We start from the raw sequence: 17,295 nt of genomic DNA on the forward strand, positions 1-17,295 counted from the left end.
GAAAATACTCAAATACCTCAACATTTCCTGAGGTACAGTAGGTGAGTAAACGTACTTCAGTCTAACAGCTCACTGGGACATTTGAATGCAACAAGAACACGCAAATTTTAAATAATTTCTTCAGCAACCTAAGAATTGATTATCGGTGCGTTTAAGCGTTCCACCTTAACTGTCCTCCAGGTTACGTCACATTCTGAGATCGACACTTCTCCACTGGCAGGACGGCGGCGAGTGGAACAAGTGTATGCTAATGGGAGTTGTTCAAAAACCTTCTTTTTAGTAAACTCTGTGTACACAAACAATGTTCTCAATGCTCGTGTTCATGTGTAGAGACCCTGGTGATACTACCAGCAAAGTTTCATGTTGTGTCGAGACTTCTGTTTTAAAAATAGAGATTTTGATGCTAACGTAAAAGTGCCCGTAGCACTCCCATTGAAAATGAGTTTGACCTGAAAACAGAAATACGGTAAATCTTAAAAGTGCCTCTTTCGTCGTAATTATGCTTTTACATGAAGGTTTGACTTTGGTACATTCACAAAAAAAGCCTAAGCTGCATTTTGGCGAGAGTTTTGCTTTAAACATTAGGGATATTGGAAATATGTCGCATATGTCACAATCAATCTTTGTCCTGTGCAGAATCAGAACAGGCTCCATGAGTTAAAAGAACAAATAAAAAAACAATTTACTTACAATAATGACCCCATTTTAAGTTTGGAGCTCCCATTTGTTGCTTTTCATCATCCGGCCAACAAAATCCAGCACATGGAGGCAACTAACTGGCTTAAATGTATCAATATCTAAAAAATATATAAACGACTTACATTTTATTTGAATACATTTTCTCACACCAGCTTTTTGTATTTAATTTTGAATTCATGTATTTCTGCCCGTCTGATTGTCAGTTACATTTTAAAACGGTTGCATTCTCGACAGGTGATTAAACATTAATCATCAAGATCCCTAATTGTTAATGTTATCAGTTACCTCCATTTTCCTACTGTTACAAGTCAAATGTTTGCCGTCGTCCACATTTGTGTAAAGAACATTAAACATTTGACTCTTTTTTACTCTCAATCTTTCACCACTTCACAAGGGATTTGAACCTCTGATCAGATCTGTACACCAGCGGCCTCCAAACCTCCACCTGGTCGCCAGATTCATCTCGGGAGTTTCTCTTAAAACATCTACACAAACTTAATCCTCAATTCTTCACTCAAGTAATCAGAACAGAACACCTGGTCACACCTGCACTGCACTTCCTGGTCAATCCAAAAAAAAACAAACAGAAGACTCACACAAAAAAACACATTTCCATGTCGCACAACTTTAATAGAATATTTTAACTAACTCTGTACAAATTGAAAAGAAATATTGCGCAAGTAACAAATTGTGAATAAGAACCAGTTAAGGCCATTGCTAGCACACGGTCCAATGTGGTAGATCTGATGATGTCAACCGTGGCTCGGAGAGATCCGTCTAATAAGATCTACAATCGTTCTTTTTAAAAAGAGAAGAAGGAGTGGGTATTATCTTTCGCTGTGACCGCCGTCGTAGACCAGTCACCGGGCAAACGTGTCCAACCGACCGGGCCAAAATCCAAGTGCAGTATATAAAATACATTGGCAACCTCTTATATTTGTTTTTCCACAGACATTCTACTGAATCATTAGACAATAACAGAAATATTTATATATTCTTAAACAACTTTAAACGCAGAATTAGATTACACGGTGTTAATGACAATTGGCAAACAATTTAATAAAAAGAGAACAGTGTGTTTTGTGTCTTTCGGTTTTTTTGGCTCGTTGGCAACAGAATTTACATTTGATCCAAACACCCGCACGCTGTTCCATCAATGACTTTTAAATGACTTTTGTTAAGAGCTAGATACATACTGGAGGTTATATCTTATAAAACAACCACAACAGGTTGCAGGTTTGCCACTTTGTCTGCTTCAGGGGGGGGAATATTAACCAGAATAGTTGTGATGTTGAGGGAAAACCAAACTACGTGGACAAAAATGTCTACTTTCAAAATGTCTTGATTTTGTGAAGTGTTCTTATTATCTAGTGAGTACTAAGAGCGTTTCAGGGGTGGTGGGGCGAACAGGGGAAGAGAGAAATCTTGGCGGTTTTGACGTATGACCTCATGCTTGTCACATGATTTCAATTTAGTGTTAGGTGTCCAACTCAGGTGCTCTGTTTAAATGCTTGTTAGGCCCAATACACCTGGGCAGAAGTGAGCAGTACTGATGCAGGACACAATTCTTCAATGTTTGAGATTCATTTGGACGATAAAACGACATGACTTGGCAGTATTTGTGTTTGCTGACCGGCTATGCCCAAAGAAGATTTGAGCCAATGGAAAAAAAAATGAGCTTGTTACTGTTGCTGGGCCTTAAAGAGTTCCCAAAATGCACCACCACCCTCCTCCTCCTCCTCCTCCTCCTCCTCCTCCATACAGCTGCATGACACCAGAATAAATAGTCCAATGACATGACAATGAACATTTAAAAAAAAGTAAATTAAATTCAAAATGATACATTGTTTGTCTCTTAAAAAAAAAAAAAAAACACCATAACAAAAAGAAAAACACTGCAGCGACCCCAGTGAAAGATTAAGTCAAACTTGTTCAGCAGTTTCCTGGTAAACTTATACTTCCTCTTGTTGGCATTAAAAAACCCTGAGTAACTGATCAATTTCCATGAAAACTAACATTGGGAGCCATTTCTTTCCTATCTTTTTTTGTTTGTTTATCCTTATGATGATGTTCTGAGGTTGTTGGCAGTAGTAGTACCTACTCCACCTTATCAAAACAAGACTGTCCCTATGTGATGCCATGGTGTGTTTAGTTAGTCAAGTCACTTCCCGCTTGGAGTTCGAATGAAGCCAAATAAAAAAATAAAATAAAAAAGGAAAAGGGTGAGATGGGCGCAAGACAAACGAAAAAAGAAGTCATGCACATAGTAAAAACGCAGTTTGGTTTGCGTTCTATTGCGTTCAGATGAGAGTTCATAAAAGGGCAGAGCCTGCAAGAGTAGGAGGACTTGCTGATTGGCTAAGAACTGATTTGACGGAGAGCAGCTCTCCGCCTCCCCTGATCACCACGGTTACTGCTGTTTGCATTCGGCAGGCTGGGGCTGTTCTTTCTGTGGGGAGCAGACGGGAGAGAAATCGGATTAGAAAAACAAGAAAGAGAGCCGATAAAGTCACTAACTAGCTAGTAGAAGAAGCTACCAAGAAAGCAGACGCTAGAAAAAGAAAGTAACTGTTTTTTTTTTTGTTACAGCAAATAGGAAGACAGTGTTAGAAACCTGGGATGGGACTACAGGAGGAAAAACAAATAGAATAGGAAAGAGAAAGGAAGAAGCCGTGTCTACCCAAGATGTGAGTTGAGGGGCCTAAACGCCTCGAACTACTTGGAGAATCAAGGATGTAGTGAAAGAGAGGCAGCCACAATGATAAACCAAAGTGTACAATGAACATGGGACGCCATCCTTTATTTCTCCCTTACCTAGAAATGCATGGGGTGAGAATGATTGATTATGCCTGTAATGGAGGGGATTCCAGGGAAAGGGAGAGACAACAACACGCACAAGTTTAATCGTCACATTCAGGAATGACATCGTGAGCCAAGAGAAACATTAGCTGAGGTTTGGTGAATGAGCGCACTGAATTCCTGAAGCAAAATTAATGACTGCACAGGTACCACGAGAGCGAAACTCAACACAACGAGCTGCCACAGCGAGCCATTCACAGACAAAGAGCAGCGCTGTGATGAAACTGATAACTATCAGCCAAACCACATGATAGATAGCTCAATCAGCGGCTATCATTATGTTATAATTTGTAGCCAATGACTAGAAAACAAGAACTCCTGGTGGTGATGCAATTAAAGAAGTTTCAAGAATATGTGACGAAATCTTCACATTCTTAACATCGTGGGTCTAAAAAGAGTCATGAAACTGCCAGTACAGCTAGAATACACTTGTAGTTTCATTGTAATTTTCAGTAAACTCTCTGATACGAATAACTGCAAGTCTTTTACATCTATAACAGCCAATTTACATCTAATGTTTGGAGTTACTGCAGCCCATAAAGTGAGGGCAAATAAGTGAACCTCCTGGATCACTTTCATCCACTGTGGGAGCGTTTATGTTGGTTCAGTTAATTACAAGCAGCGCTGGACAAGAAGCAGCGTATCAGATGAAAACAGAGTGTTAACGTTTTTCAAACCTCCTCGGAGAACATTTGCAGTGGCGTCTTCTCAGCGTGTCCATTACCAGACTGGAGCAAAATAAACTGAGGTGCATCGCAGCACTTAAAGCTTAGCCGAGACGATGAGAGCGTTTATCTAGCTGAAGTGCTCGAGCATCAAGGCGATGTTCTGTTACACAAGCGTAATGCTCCGCTCTCTGCACTAGTAAAAACACTCGCATTGAACAAACGTAAAGAATAATGCAAATGCATCACTGGTAGTAAACAAAACAAACTCAACATTAAGTATTCATACTGACCTTGGGGTCAAAATCTCCCTCGTCATCGTCATCATCACCCTCCTCATCTTGCTCCTGAGACACAAAGACAAGATGACTATTAGATTTCCAAAGAATTATTATTATCAAAGGTTGACAGATGACAACTTTTTTAATCACCAGTAGTGGCATCGCCTCCCATAAAAGTATTTACTGGGCTATTTCGGGGAACAAGTTTAACTCACCTCTTCATCTCCCTCTTCCAGCTCCTCCTCTTCAAACTGCATGAAAACATTACACAAAATCGAGAGTAAAAAAAAACACGCCCACATGTGGTACATGACAAGTTTAGCTTAAATGTCGTACTCCTTTTTTTTTTTTTTCCAGTGAGCAAACATCTCATCTTGTGGCTTTTTTCCCCCCGTGTCCAACTATAATAGCGTTAGTGTGTGTTAGAGGAGAAACACTCACACTCTCGTCATCTTCCAGGGCCTCTCCAGTGAAATACAGCACTGCTCTGGGAACTATTCTCTCACGGAAGAAGTGACCTATCTCAAAGTCTGTGGCTAGGGTGAACTCGGAGTCTTCATCCTATAAAACAAGAACACAAAGAAACCACTTTCACACAGCTACAAGTCAGATAGATTGATGTTGAAGGCAGACGCAATAAAATGGGTGGCGATTTTATTCAGAATAAGCTACATTGTACTCACCATTTCTCCATCTGGTGAAGCTGTAAAGGAAAGAACATACACAACTTAGGCACTGAACACCACAACGCTGATTTACAACGACTACAGTACGCAATTAAAAGGAATGATGTAAAGTGGAAAACAGGATTTTAACCAAAACATCCTTTTTAAAATGAGGAGTTGAACCAACTGTCACAGACGGACGCCACCCGTAATTTAACCAACATCTGAAAGTCCATTTATGGCAACAAGGATGCTCATTATTAGTGACATGAGGGCGCAAGAGCCCGTCATCCTCAGATAGAGAGCACTCCTTAGCAAACAGCTGCACTCCACTGACTAAAGGTGACATCATCCCATCCTTCCTCCTCTTCCAACAATGTTGCAGTGGAGGAAATTGCTGTTACACTTCATAAAAAGGTTTTTACTTTTACAGTGTGAGAATCTGATTTTCCGTCCTGTACTCCAACACAATCATCATACTTTTTAAAAGCACACCCAAACAAAGGACTTGTTCTTTACGAGTGTGCTAACTAACAGTGCAAATGAATTAAAAGACGAAGATGAACTTGTGTACATTACAGCGGACTTTCACAGCACTTTGAATTCATCAAGGCTATTTTTTACAAGAAAAACTATATCTGACGCTATAAACTTTCAGGCAATGACAGCAATTTTCCAGAGCAACGCAGCAGTCTCCACTGTATTACAACATCTAGTTTTAAAATGAAGAACTAGTTTTGTATGAGTTCTCTAAATAGGTCTTCCGATCAAAGGACACTATATTTATGAGCAACAACTGCCAACACATTCAAAAAAGTAAATGTAAACTAGCGTAAGTCGGACATGAAGAGGAGTCACTGTCACCGAGTCTTTTTGAAACACAAATCGTGACCACAGTTTGTTCTGAGCTGATCGTATATGAGTTTAAATGTATCACTGCTTCCTGGGAGACAAAGACAAGAGTGAGACACCATTTCTTAAATACCCTTTGACATATATTTGGTGTTTTGGTGCCGACATCTCGTGTTTGTTATTTTCCGACATACTGCAAACAAATAAATACCAAAACATCCGCAGTAAGCTCATTTTGGTCTTAATCTACTTAAAAGCGCTGGATTTCAAATGAGTTTGTGCAATGAGCGAATCAATGTTATGTTCAGGTGCTGAACAAAAATCATTTTTTTAAAATACTTGCTCACATATCTTGGAAGAAGTGACCGCAACCGTTTACACCAACAGCGCTTCCTCTGACAGCAGATGTAGTTAAGATAAGTCGTGTTTATCTGGTTTTGTCGCTGTTGCGAGAAACATACAGAAGTCATTTCTGAGAAATGTCTCTTGTGTTCCATCAAAAACAGAATTAGCTGCGACATCTCCTCTAATGAAAACTTAAACCTTCAGTTCACACATCCACTGACTGCCCACCAGTCAAAGCACTTTTTGTGTTTGCATGATTAGTAAAAGGATGACTTAATCACTAATTAGACATCCCATCCCCAGAAATGTACACCTCACCTGAGCTCGCCTGACAAAGAGCTATTTATACTCACCAGTCATAAACTGAGTCTATGACTGAACCAGTAGGACCGATATTTGCTCAGCCAATGAGTGATTAGGTCAACTTCTCAAAGTCAGAATGAGTCCAGGCATGTCTGAAAGGTGAGTTGACTGCACAGGAAACGGCCATTACAATAACTCACTGACTTGATCCTTTGAGAGAGAATGGCTCATTTTAAGTTATCTGACTCAAGGCATCTGTCACTGAAAGACTGCAGACTTCTAGACTGACCTCACCCTTGGCTTAGATGGGTGTAATTGCGCCGGTTAGGTTACCTCATGTTAATCCTAAAAGGTTTCATCAGAGAGCATTATCCTAAAAGCTAACAAGCTTACGAAATATTTAAAACAGACACAGACACACTCTTACTGTTATTGTTGAAGCGCATCTGTGATGAGTCACATTTAAAAACATTTTTTTAATCCATTTACTCTTTGGAAACTCTTCGGGGTGTTTATGAATAAAAGAAGTGCTTTATACTGTATAAACTTAACATTTACAGACTTTTGTTTAATTTGTTCAATGTTTTGGGAAGATAAACTGTTGTTCTGTAAGTGGTTTCACAACTTTGCCTAAAGCTTTAGATCAGTCAATCATCAACTGACCCCACAACAACTCCTAAACACTCCAAGCAGGAAAAATATGGTTCAACCACAGTTGATGTAAAACTTCAACAGCCCAGTGAGCACAGCCTCATGTAAAAAGTCCAACATCAGACTAGTACACACAGCAGAGTGACAGTGCAATCCAACACAGTTAAGAGTCTGGCGCCACCTGCTGCTGAACTCGGCTTACAGCAGTGATCAATGGTAAAAACACCTAGATTGCATGTTGCCTTCCTTTCATGGATTCAGTGTTTGTTCAAGAGGTTTGTGCACAACACAGCTATGAATTTGAATATTTACTACTATGTGAGATGCATACACAAGTTGTAAAAGGAGGAAGAATGTAACATTTACACCTCCAGAGAATCCACCACGTTTTGAGTGTGTTCTCACCTTTGACAGGGTTAAAGAAGTTGAAGAAAGAGTCGTTGGGGACCTGTTTGGTAACAGTGCGCACAGTGCCACGGCCTTTATGCTTCTGCTTCTTCTTAATGGTTTTCACCGTCACATCTTTCCCCTTGTGCCAGTCTATCTGACAGCTAGAGAGAGGAGGAGTGCAAAAAAAAGTGAGAGGCGGCAAAAAGCAAGGACACAAAAAAAAGGTAAAAGTTGGAAGAAGTGCCAAGAGGAGGCTGATATGTGGGATGTAAAGTCAGGAGACTAATATAGAAAGAGTGAGCAGTTAATGTTTTTACAAACCACACAGTCTCTACTTTTCTATTTTTACATAAACATCAACATGTGTGAAAGCCACAGTTGCGGTTTTTGGTTCTTACCCTTCACAATCAATGATCTCTGGTCCCTCGAATGAGAAAGGGTCTGAGGCATCAGGCTCCGACTTCATCTTGTAGACTTTAGTGAGAACTGCATTGTTGAAGTAACCATTGGGCTCAAAGTGGAACTCTAATGTGAAACTCTGTGGACCATAAAAAGATCAATTTCACTCAGCATTTTTGTGCCATTATGTTTTTAAAATTTCAAATGATATCACTTAATTATTACAACATACTGACCATCGGCTGTCCAGGCTCGGAAAACTTCACTTGAATATCTTTCAGGTGCTTTAGGATGGGCTCATCGTGTTCCTGGTGGTGCACAAAAAGTTTCATTAAAGACACATGATTTTGAAAATATGTAAAAGGAAATGTGTGACGGATCAATTTACCGTACCTGTAGCATGTCACTGAGCATGTCCACACTCTTGAATATGGTGAGCCAGAACTCAGGGATGCCTTTGGGGTCTTCCTCCGGTGTGGCTTCCTCTTTCTTTGCATCCTCAATAGCAGCTTTTTCCTTTACTTCCTCCTGCAGGCAGCGCAACAGGGAACTCATCAGAAATCTAGTTTGTAGCTTTTGAAGTCTCATTGACATCAAGATCATTTACAAGACACATATCCTCTGATACACACAAGATAACAACAAGATGAGTCACAGTAAAAAATAAACAAAACACAAGTATAAGAGGATGTGATCACTGGGCGCTGAAGACGAACCAATCAACGGAGTACTTACAGCTAGCTCCTCCTCTTCCTCTCTGTCACTGTGCCACTCACACTCTTCATCTGTGGGTTCCACTGTTCCTGTCACAATGTCTCGTCTCTGTGATAAACACACAGTTAATCATTTTAGAGACAAATCTGGGAATATTAGCGTGAAATATCTGTACATGCACAAGCATTTATTCAACAAGGATGAAATATTTTCAGCTAGCAGCTAACTGAAATCAATACCATTTGAGAAGGGCTGACACAGACACACACACACACACATATATACACTCAGCAGAAACAGGTGCAGCAGGATTACAGCTGTCACTCTTCCGTGCGACTAAGAATGGTTGAGTTCTTGTCACTCGCTCTGGAAATAGCCTCTACTGACAAAAGAACAGTTGACTACTCGTTGTTGCAGTTTTCAATTTAGCACCAAGGAGGCATCCTCACTGACCACAGATCGGACCAGAGAGACAAACTTCACCATCCATTAGTGCAGGAAACAAGTTATTCTTGGGTAACTGGCTTCTTAACAAATAAGACAACTTAATTGTAGTTGAGGGTTTATTTGCTTACCTTCTCAAACAGCGGCTGGTAGAGGGCAGCATACTTCCTCTCTAGCTCGTGGACCTCCTCGTAGAATTTAGCCTCTATGTTAGCACACTGCACCTGTAGCCTTTTCAAAGCGTGCACTCGCCTCTTCACTACTTTGGGAAGCATGCTGTGAGAGAAGAGGAACATGAGAGTTGATGTGAAGTTGAACGACAGTAAACATAATATTGTGATTTATGTTTTGGAAGTAAAACACAATCGATCAGACTGGTTGTATTTTACGTGCGTGTAATGTACAATTTTAAACACACCAGTTGAACCTGTTGTTTATATAACCACCTTAATTCCACTGGGCACGTCGCTGTAACATCATGTGTACCGAGTTGTTTTGTCTGTGCTCCACCAAGCTTCATATCCCATCGGGTGTGTGTCAGAAGCGTGTCATGCCTGCCTGATATTGTTGACTTGCTAAGAATGGGTTAATTTCTGTATTATTACCCGATTTGTTTGCTTCTACCCTGGGTGAGTAAGCTTCATAGTTACATGGTTTTATTGTATGTCTGTTTCAAGTGTGTTTATCATCAATATTTCTAAATTCCAATCAGCTCCTGCAGCCATGTCGCAGCTTCATCATGACACAGAAGTGTCCAGTGGAATCTGGCAGTAATCATCAGATCAGAGGTACACCTCAGCACAGCACCATGTTTGAGTCATTTAGAAGTTACTGTCCTATCAATACACAACTGGCAATTGTAACCAAAACTTCAAAAACAGCCAATATAACAGCACAGGTAGTGAACTATATGAAAGTGTCAAAGGATCACACAATAATTGTTGTTTAAAATGGTTTCCATTTGCCTAAATTCATCTTAAATACTCCAGCAACTACGTATTTGTACCTTATATCTCACAGTACAGTACAAACACAGTACAATCTGCACTGACCTTTCCAAGAAGTGGAAGCTGACAGGTCTGTCCATCTGCCCACTTGGATTCTGCATCCCTTGATCCCCTTTACCTGCAACGCCAACACATAATATTTATGCAGGTTTTTGCCAAACAAACATGTTTTATTACATCTGGAGAACAAACTTTGTAGGGCTCATTAAAACACTGTTTTGTGATGCATTTTAACTTTATTTACTGATTGCAGTTCTTGTGATTTTGAATATTTTGCAATTAACTGTGCAGCCCTAGCTATGCCACACTTTTCATTCAAGCTGTTTAAATTGTGGCTCATCACATGCATAACAATATGACATTATTGAAGAAAAACCATGAAAGGTGGCAAGTTTTGCTTTATTTATACTGTGTCAGGAATTGATTAAACTGCTCCAAACTCTCTTTCTGAGCTTATAACATGTCATTCTCCAAGATAATACTACTCTTTTTTATACATCTATATACACATGCATATAAAGCAGTTTGTGTTAAACCCTGACAGAAAACAATTAAAGAAGATGTTTACCTTTATTGGCTTCCATTACTGAGTGGCAGCTCCTTCCTCTGATGGGACACAGAACAAATATATTTGAAATAAACACATGAGTCACAGACAGCGATTGAGTAACTACTGACAAAACAAGTAACAGTATGAATGGTTGTTAACACCGTCTATTGTATTTCACCGGGGTGTCCACCTGTCTTTTAATAATCCTCCTTTATGCAAGATGTGTCTTACTGTGACATTGCCACATAATCATCAGTGTTCAGTTCTTACATCCAAAACCGATGATTTTTCCTATAGGTACAAGCTAAATCAAGCGTCAGAAGGGGAAACCAGAGCAACGGACAGACCAGCTGAGCTAACTTTGACTGATAAACAGCAGCACTGGTGTTGAGCAAGCGCAGGCCGATGACGCATTGACATGCTAACGGCAGCTGGGTTAGCTAGGCTATGACAACCAAAGTTAGCTCCTCTCCGCTTTCAATAAGTAAAATGACTGTCGCTGCCTCTGACAGTCACAGTCGGGCACTGATGGAGGAATATCAAATGATTATACGCGCTTACATCGGTTTACCAACAAGCACATACCAATTACCACCTGGTATGGGCGGTGCCAAAGATCTGACAGCAGCTAACCGGGCTAGCCAGCTAGCAAGAAACTCCGAGGCAACGTGCTAGGAACAATGCTTTAGCTTACAGCAAGTGCGAAGGTTAACACTTCACACTAACCTTTCCTCCCCGATTCACACGAGTCCAAGTCTAATGAAGTATGCTACTGACGGGCCGAGGCAACGATGATATGCCTCTCAATTATGTCGATAAAACTGGCCGTTAACGTTACAGCTATGCTACTAGCCTACTGCTAGCCGCATTGACAAGCTAATACAAGCTAGGTAACGTTAGCTCGCGCGCTAATAAAAGCCACAGGAGTGACAGCAAAGTGTCTTGAGAACAGTTAAACGGCAAACCGTCGCGTTACTCGTAACGTTAGTGACTAACAAGCCAACATGGCAGCGAACTCTCCTTTTTTAATGAAACGCCAGTGGCTACCAGCTGTTGTAGCTCTCTTACCTCTAGCTGAGCGGAATTCAAGCTGGTCGCGTCGCTCACGCGTCTTCGCTTCAACCCCCCACGCGCGGCCGACACACGCGCTCCAGCATCGCGGGCGCTGATTGGACAGCCGCTGAAGGAGGGCATGGTGTTGCATTCAAGTGCTGTGTTGCCAAAATGTAAGTGCAGGGGAGACAAGTAGTCTCCTTCAATCACTCCTGGCTCCCAAAAAACAGAAAAACAAGCATGTTCAGTCTGTGTTCACCATCAGAGACACAATAATATCTAATGATAGTGTCAAAATGTATGTTTGAACCCTGTAAGACATCAGAAATAGTGGAAATACAACACGAATCCTATTTTAATGATCAAATGTCACATTCAAGTACAATTTTTTACAAATTTCAGTGTGTTTTTGTCTCCATCTTGGTTTCAGTTATTCCATTTTACGTCTATTTTACTTAGAGTAAAGTTTGATTAGAAAAGCCTTTATGAACCACAAATAATACAAGTAATGTGTTTCTGTAAGTGGATTGTTAAAGTATAAGATGCTTGTCTGAGTGTGTGTATGTGAAATAAAAGCACAGACAAAAAGAAGTAGGGCAGGGGTAGAAAAAAAAAAAGGGTGAGGCGATCTCTTGCAGATCTGCTCATGTACACTCCTGACCTGAGACAAGCTGGTTCAGGTGCACTGCGTCACTGACAAGCTCTCTCACACCCCTACTTCCTGGGAGAAGAAGATACAAGCCAACTAAAAAGGATAACGATGATCGGGTTGATCCTGGGGCCGCCACACTCCCTGCCATATGACAAGGGTAACATCTGACATTCTTGATTGCCAATGTGGTTTCATAGTACTTCAGCTTGCATGTACGCACCAGCCAAACCTGGCAGTAAACGAACACTGCGTGCTGAAAGAGGTGCCCAGGCCTCTCTTTAATTTTACACCTATCCTTTAGAAACCCTCTGAATTCTAAACAGTGAACGCCACATGCCAGACGGCAGCTTCTTTAGAAATGCACGGCTGCACAGTGATTTATTCCAAAGCGGTGTCTGAAAACTCCTACGAACAACTTGTGATCCTGATCTGACAAGATAAATGGTTGTAAGTACTAATGAACCTTGTGAGACCATCTTTTTTTTATGATTAACATTTTTTATTTTATTATTTCAACAACACAATAATAACAACAGTGCCAGAACAGTGATTTATTTTTAGACCACAAGAGGGCTTCATACACCCGTGGTGTCTCATGGGAGACAGTGACTGTATAAGTGTCCGTACTTTAATAGATGCTCTTATAGTGTAGAAAGTAGACATGTTTGACAAGCCTTGAAGGTTGTTTTCTTAAATAAAGTGCAACATTTAGGTTATAAAGACATTTTAATTCCACAGGGACAAATAAGAAATATCAGTATTAAAGAGCTGACTGATCATCTCTTACATGGATATAAGAGATGATCAGACAGGCTTTTTTTTAACCTGATATGTCAAGTTAAAGAAAAATATTCTGCTCTTTCTTTTGTAGAAATAATCAAAGCAAGTCACAACAACTAGTTGGGAATGTCACGGAATAATTGTGAAGGGTTAGGATGATTACAACCGTGTTTTACATGACACAAAATAGCCTTTCTGTGCCTGAAACAACATCGTCACTGAACAGAAAGCCACGATTGAGAAAAAGGCATCAACAAGTGCTTGCAGTTCATCTTTGCGAGTATGAGGCAGTTGGACGAGTGCTATCATTCACCTGTTACGTCAGATAACATCAGCGCTTGTTCTCGTATCCTAGAGAATGACGAGGAGGGAGATTTTAAACGTGTGTGACAGAGAGTAATAGCTCTGAGTCATTCTCTTCTCTTGTCAATCAGAATTACTCCCTTAATTAGAAAGTCAGCAGCTTCTTTTTACATCACACACGTAGGAGAAAAAAAAAAGTACTGATCCACTATTTCATATGTTTTCGTTCCTTGAAATGCGCTTTTTGTGAAAAATAGCTCACTGGGTAAGAGACCAGCAAACCACTAAAAATCTGGCCTTTTTTTCCTGTCCGCTATCAACCACTGCGTAATGTACACATTTGAGAGGAAGTGACAGCACCGGAGCCCCTCGGGGTTCGACTGTGGTGACCAGGCTTTGTGCCTGTCACAGCGTGACATTTGCCAGCAGGGTCTGAACGAACAGAAGAAATCAAATGTGATTGTGTAGCATTTGGGACGAGCCAGGAATCTAGAAACAAGTGTACTGAAATGGGTATTTTTGGTAACGTAGGCTAATTGGGTTTCCTTTTTTAAAAAAATTATGGAAAGCATTGCTAAATGTAGCATGTAACAATCGTCCACCTGTCGACATCATATTCACAGTTATAATAATAATAATACTATAATAATGAGGGCAGCAACAGAGTAGACTACTACAACAAAACTCATACTAAAGATCCAGTCGTTAGAGGATATTTTAATTCAAAAATCTAAAATATTACGTCAAAGCTGCTGTGAATTGTTTAAGCTAACTTCCTGACTTTTGTAGTTCGCAATCCCCTCCCTCCTTTTCATGTCACCACATGTACACAGTTACTGTGTCTCAATTCAGGGTCTGCATCCTTCAGAGGAGCATTTGAAGGCCAATTACGTCACAACGCCGCATGAAGGCTGTCCCAATTCGAAGGTTCCTCCAGATGCTCCTTCTTTTCCCTGTTTTTGGAGGATGCACAGCTACTTTCCTTCATGGCCTCACATATCCCAAGATTCTTTGCGCGCCCGAAAAAGAAGAAAGAACGAGAGAAAATGGCGACATCGCGTGGCGTAGATCGTCACTTTCGCGGGCGGCAGAAATCGCTGCGTAAGGGTAAAACATCGGGAAATGCTCCAAAGGCTAGACCGTCCCATTTAACAACAGCTGACGCGGTTAACAAGGTCTCTCTGAAGGATTCAGTTTCGAAGACCACAACGGCTGCGTCCTTCCGAGGATGCAGACCCTGAATTGAGACACAGCAATTGAGATATCCGTCCTGATTGGATAAAGTGGTCGGGGATACCAGAAGATTTCTTTAATCTCGCATGGAGAGACATTTATTCTATTCTAGCTTTTATTTTTTTAATGGTTCAAACTGAAATTTATGCAGATTGCAGCTTTGACTGTTGGTAGTCTCGTGACCCTCAGCTGAAGTCTGTGTCAAAGTGATATTGTTTGGAAAGCTGTAACACCTGCACCTCTCACAAGAAGACGTACTTTACAGATTCAGCCCGTCAGCGACTCCTCAAATTACAGCCGCGCTCGAGTCTTTTGTACCGGGCTCCACTGAGTGGGCAGAGGTAACGCACCTGGCTGCTCAAACATTATACATGCTGCTGCTTCTCCGCCTGTCAAGTCAAAAAGGCGTTTCCAGCTGTGTGAACACGCATCTCATCGTGTAGCTCTCATCACACGTGTGTGCGTTCTGTCGGATTTTTACGGCATCCAGACTTCTGATATCATTTCTGTGAGTTACTGAATATTCGCAGCAGAAAGGAGCTTAAAGGGACATTCACAGGTCATACTGTTGCTCTCATCATGCATCAGTATCACAAGGAAGTTCACCTTGATGACATAATAATAATAATAATAAAATTAATAATGATAATCTGTAGCCCGAAGGCGAACGTGGCCTCTCTCTGACCCATTCATGTGTAGGTCAAATGCAAGAAATCACAAAGAGTAGTGCAGACGGCTCTTTCTGTATTTTCTTCCCAAGGTAGCAGTTACACAACACTAAAACAACATGTGTATATGTATATGTACATCCGTCCGTCCTGCTGCCCCTCCCCAGTTGCCCTTGTTGACTTTTCTCCCTGTTTCTACAGTTAAAAGGTTTCCAGTGACGTCTTTTCTTTATCTCGTTTTTTAATTTGTGCCTTGATTTCCGCTTGGCGAATCATTTTGAACTGAGACTCGTCTTCCTCTCAGTCCGTATTGGAGGCTGACTTCACCTCACTGCTAAAAGAAAGAATAAAAACAGAACATGTTACCAGTGCACGTTCACTCCATCCTGCTTTTCCTGTTTCTGGTTTGTTCCCAGTCCACAACTCCAAAACACACAAGTTAGCAGAACAAAGACTTTAAAAAAAAACCACCGACAGGCGTGAACGTGTCAGATTTGATGTGGTGACACGGTGATAAAGTGGATTCATGCTTTGATTGGCTCCGGCCCGCGTGACCATCAGTAGAAGAGAAAACGTGTGGAAAACAATAAAGAAATGATCGAACCTCTTGCGTGTTAATTGTCTTCACTTTTTCGTGCATCGATTTGCCATTTCCCTCAGCATTGATTAGGTTGAATGTGGAAATGTGCGGCGCAGACAAATCTGGAGAACGATCATTTCTCAATCAATACTTTTCCCTTTAAGAAAAGAAAAGGTACACATGTTGCCGCTCTGTCGTACTGGACTCAGACAATGTGGTGTCGTCAACGGCCCCCTGTTGTAACTCATGTCCTTTGTCTTTCTTGTCGTGCCGTTGTTTCTCACTTTCACAAAACCCGTACACACAAAAAAATGAGAAAGAAAAGAATTGACATTGACTTTAAGTGGATATCATGATAGCCCCAGTTTTTTTTTTTTTTTTTTCCACCGCTGATTGAACACGGAGCAACAGCGTCTACGCCAGCCCATCTCATCCCACCGGGGTATTGGCTTAGCGAATGAAGTGGCCAAACTCCCAGATGGCAGTATTGATATGGCTGGGAGGACAGGCCAGTGTTTACGAGCCGTCCTGCCCCTGCATCCTCTGTCCTCCATTAAGCCCCTCTCCTCCTAACGCATGGGTAATGGCCTATCTGTGCACCATAATCAGACGGACACACACAAATACACACAGTAAAAAAAAAAAAAAAAGCCATCAAAATAAAGACACACAAAACAGGCGCACACACACGGCTAGAAGCCACATTGACACAGCTGCAGTCATTATTCACAGGAGGTGGTCCTGGGTGAGGAGGAGGGGAAGGGGTGAGAAAAAAAAAAAAAAAAAAAAAAGGCAAGCGGAAATACTTCATCTCCGAGGTGGCTGCGTCAGAAGGCCCTGCGTGCGTAACAAATTCAGCAAAGCCATCGATCCAACTTATGGCAGGCTGAGTTTTCTCTGCTCACGCTTTACGCGATTTGAGTGCAATTTACTTCCGTCTGCACCGATGAGCAATTTCAATCATAACATCGTGTTTGGTGTTTTGTTTTTTTTTCTGTCTTATTTGTTGTTGTCCTCTGCTGTCGCTCGTCGATCTGATTCTGCAAGGACAGCTAAACCTTTCAGCCAGCAACAAAACAACACATAACACCCAGTCACACACACACACACACACACACACACACAGATTTTGTGCGTTGACAAATAAAGAAATTCTCTATAATTTCAGCATCAACTTTTGACGACAAAACAGGGTTTTATAT

At 41.1% G+C, this 17,295-nt stretch overlaps 1 protein-coding gene across 3 annotated transcripts; it reads right to left on the reverse strand.

Annotated features, from left to right (window-relative positions):
• Positions 1–1,304: 1,304 nt before the first annotated feature.
• On the reverse strand, positions 1,305–12,011 carry nap1l4a (nucleosome assembly protein 1-like 4a). 3 transcript variants are annotated; one of them, XM_030426157.1, is made up of 15 exons: positions 11,893–12,011; positions 10,843–10,880; positions 10,320–10,392; positions 9,399–9,543; positions 8,845–8,931; positions 8,503–8,637; positions 8,346–8,417; positions 8,109–8,248; positions 7,726–7,871; positions 5,188–5,207; positions 4,946–5,065; positions 4,720–4,755; positions 4,517–4,570; positions 3,514–3,548; positions 1,305–3,148 (listed from the first exon to the last, which is right to left on the reverse strand). In XM_030426157.1, exons 2-14 carry the CDS (start codon positions 10,856–10,858, stop codon positions 3,543–3,545), a joined length of 1,050 nt encoding a protein of 349 aa, XP_030282017.1. In that variant the 5' UTR covers positions 10,859–10,880; positions 11,893–12,011; the 3' UTR covers positions 1,305–3,148; positions 3,514–3,542. The 3 variants fall into 3 exon arrangements, with proteins under 3 accessions (XP_030282017.1, XP_030282015.1, XP_030282016.1); XM_030426155.1 differs by lacking the exon at positions 3,514–3,548; XM_030426156.1 differs by lacking the exons at positions 3,514–3,548; positions 11,893–12,011 and adding an exon at positions 11,551–11,829.
• Positions 12,012–17,295: the final 5,284 nt, after the last annotated feature.

The sequence above is a fragment of the Sparus aurata genome, chromosome 8 (genome assembly GCF_900880675.1).
Source record: "Sparus aurata chromosome 8, fSpaAur1.1, whole genome shotgun sequence".
Taxonomy (NCBI): Eukaryota; Metazoa; Chordata; class Actinopteri; order Spariformes; family Sparidae; genus Sparus; species Sparus aurata.

Coding starts and splice junctions, on each gene's coding strand:
- nap1l4a (XM_030426155.1), bottom strand. Junction 8,418..8,502: donor TGCTCAGTGACATGCTACAG/GTACGGTAAATT, acceptor GTGCACCACCAG/GAACACGATGAGCCCATCCT. Junction 3,149..4,516: donor AGGGAGATTTTGACCCCAAG/GTCAGTATGAAT, acceptor TGCTCCCCACAG/AAAGAACAGCCCCAGCCTGC.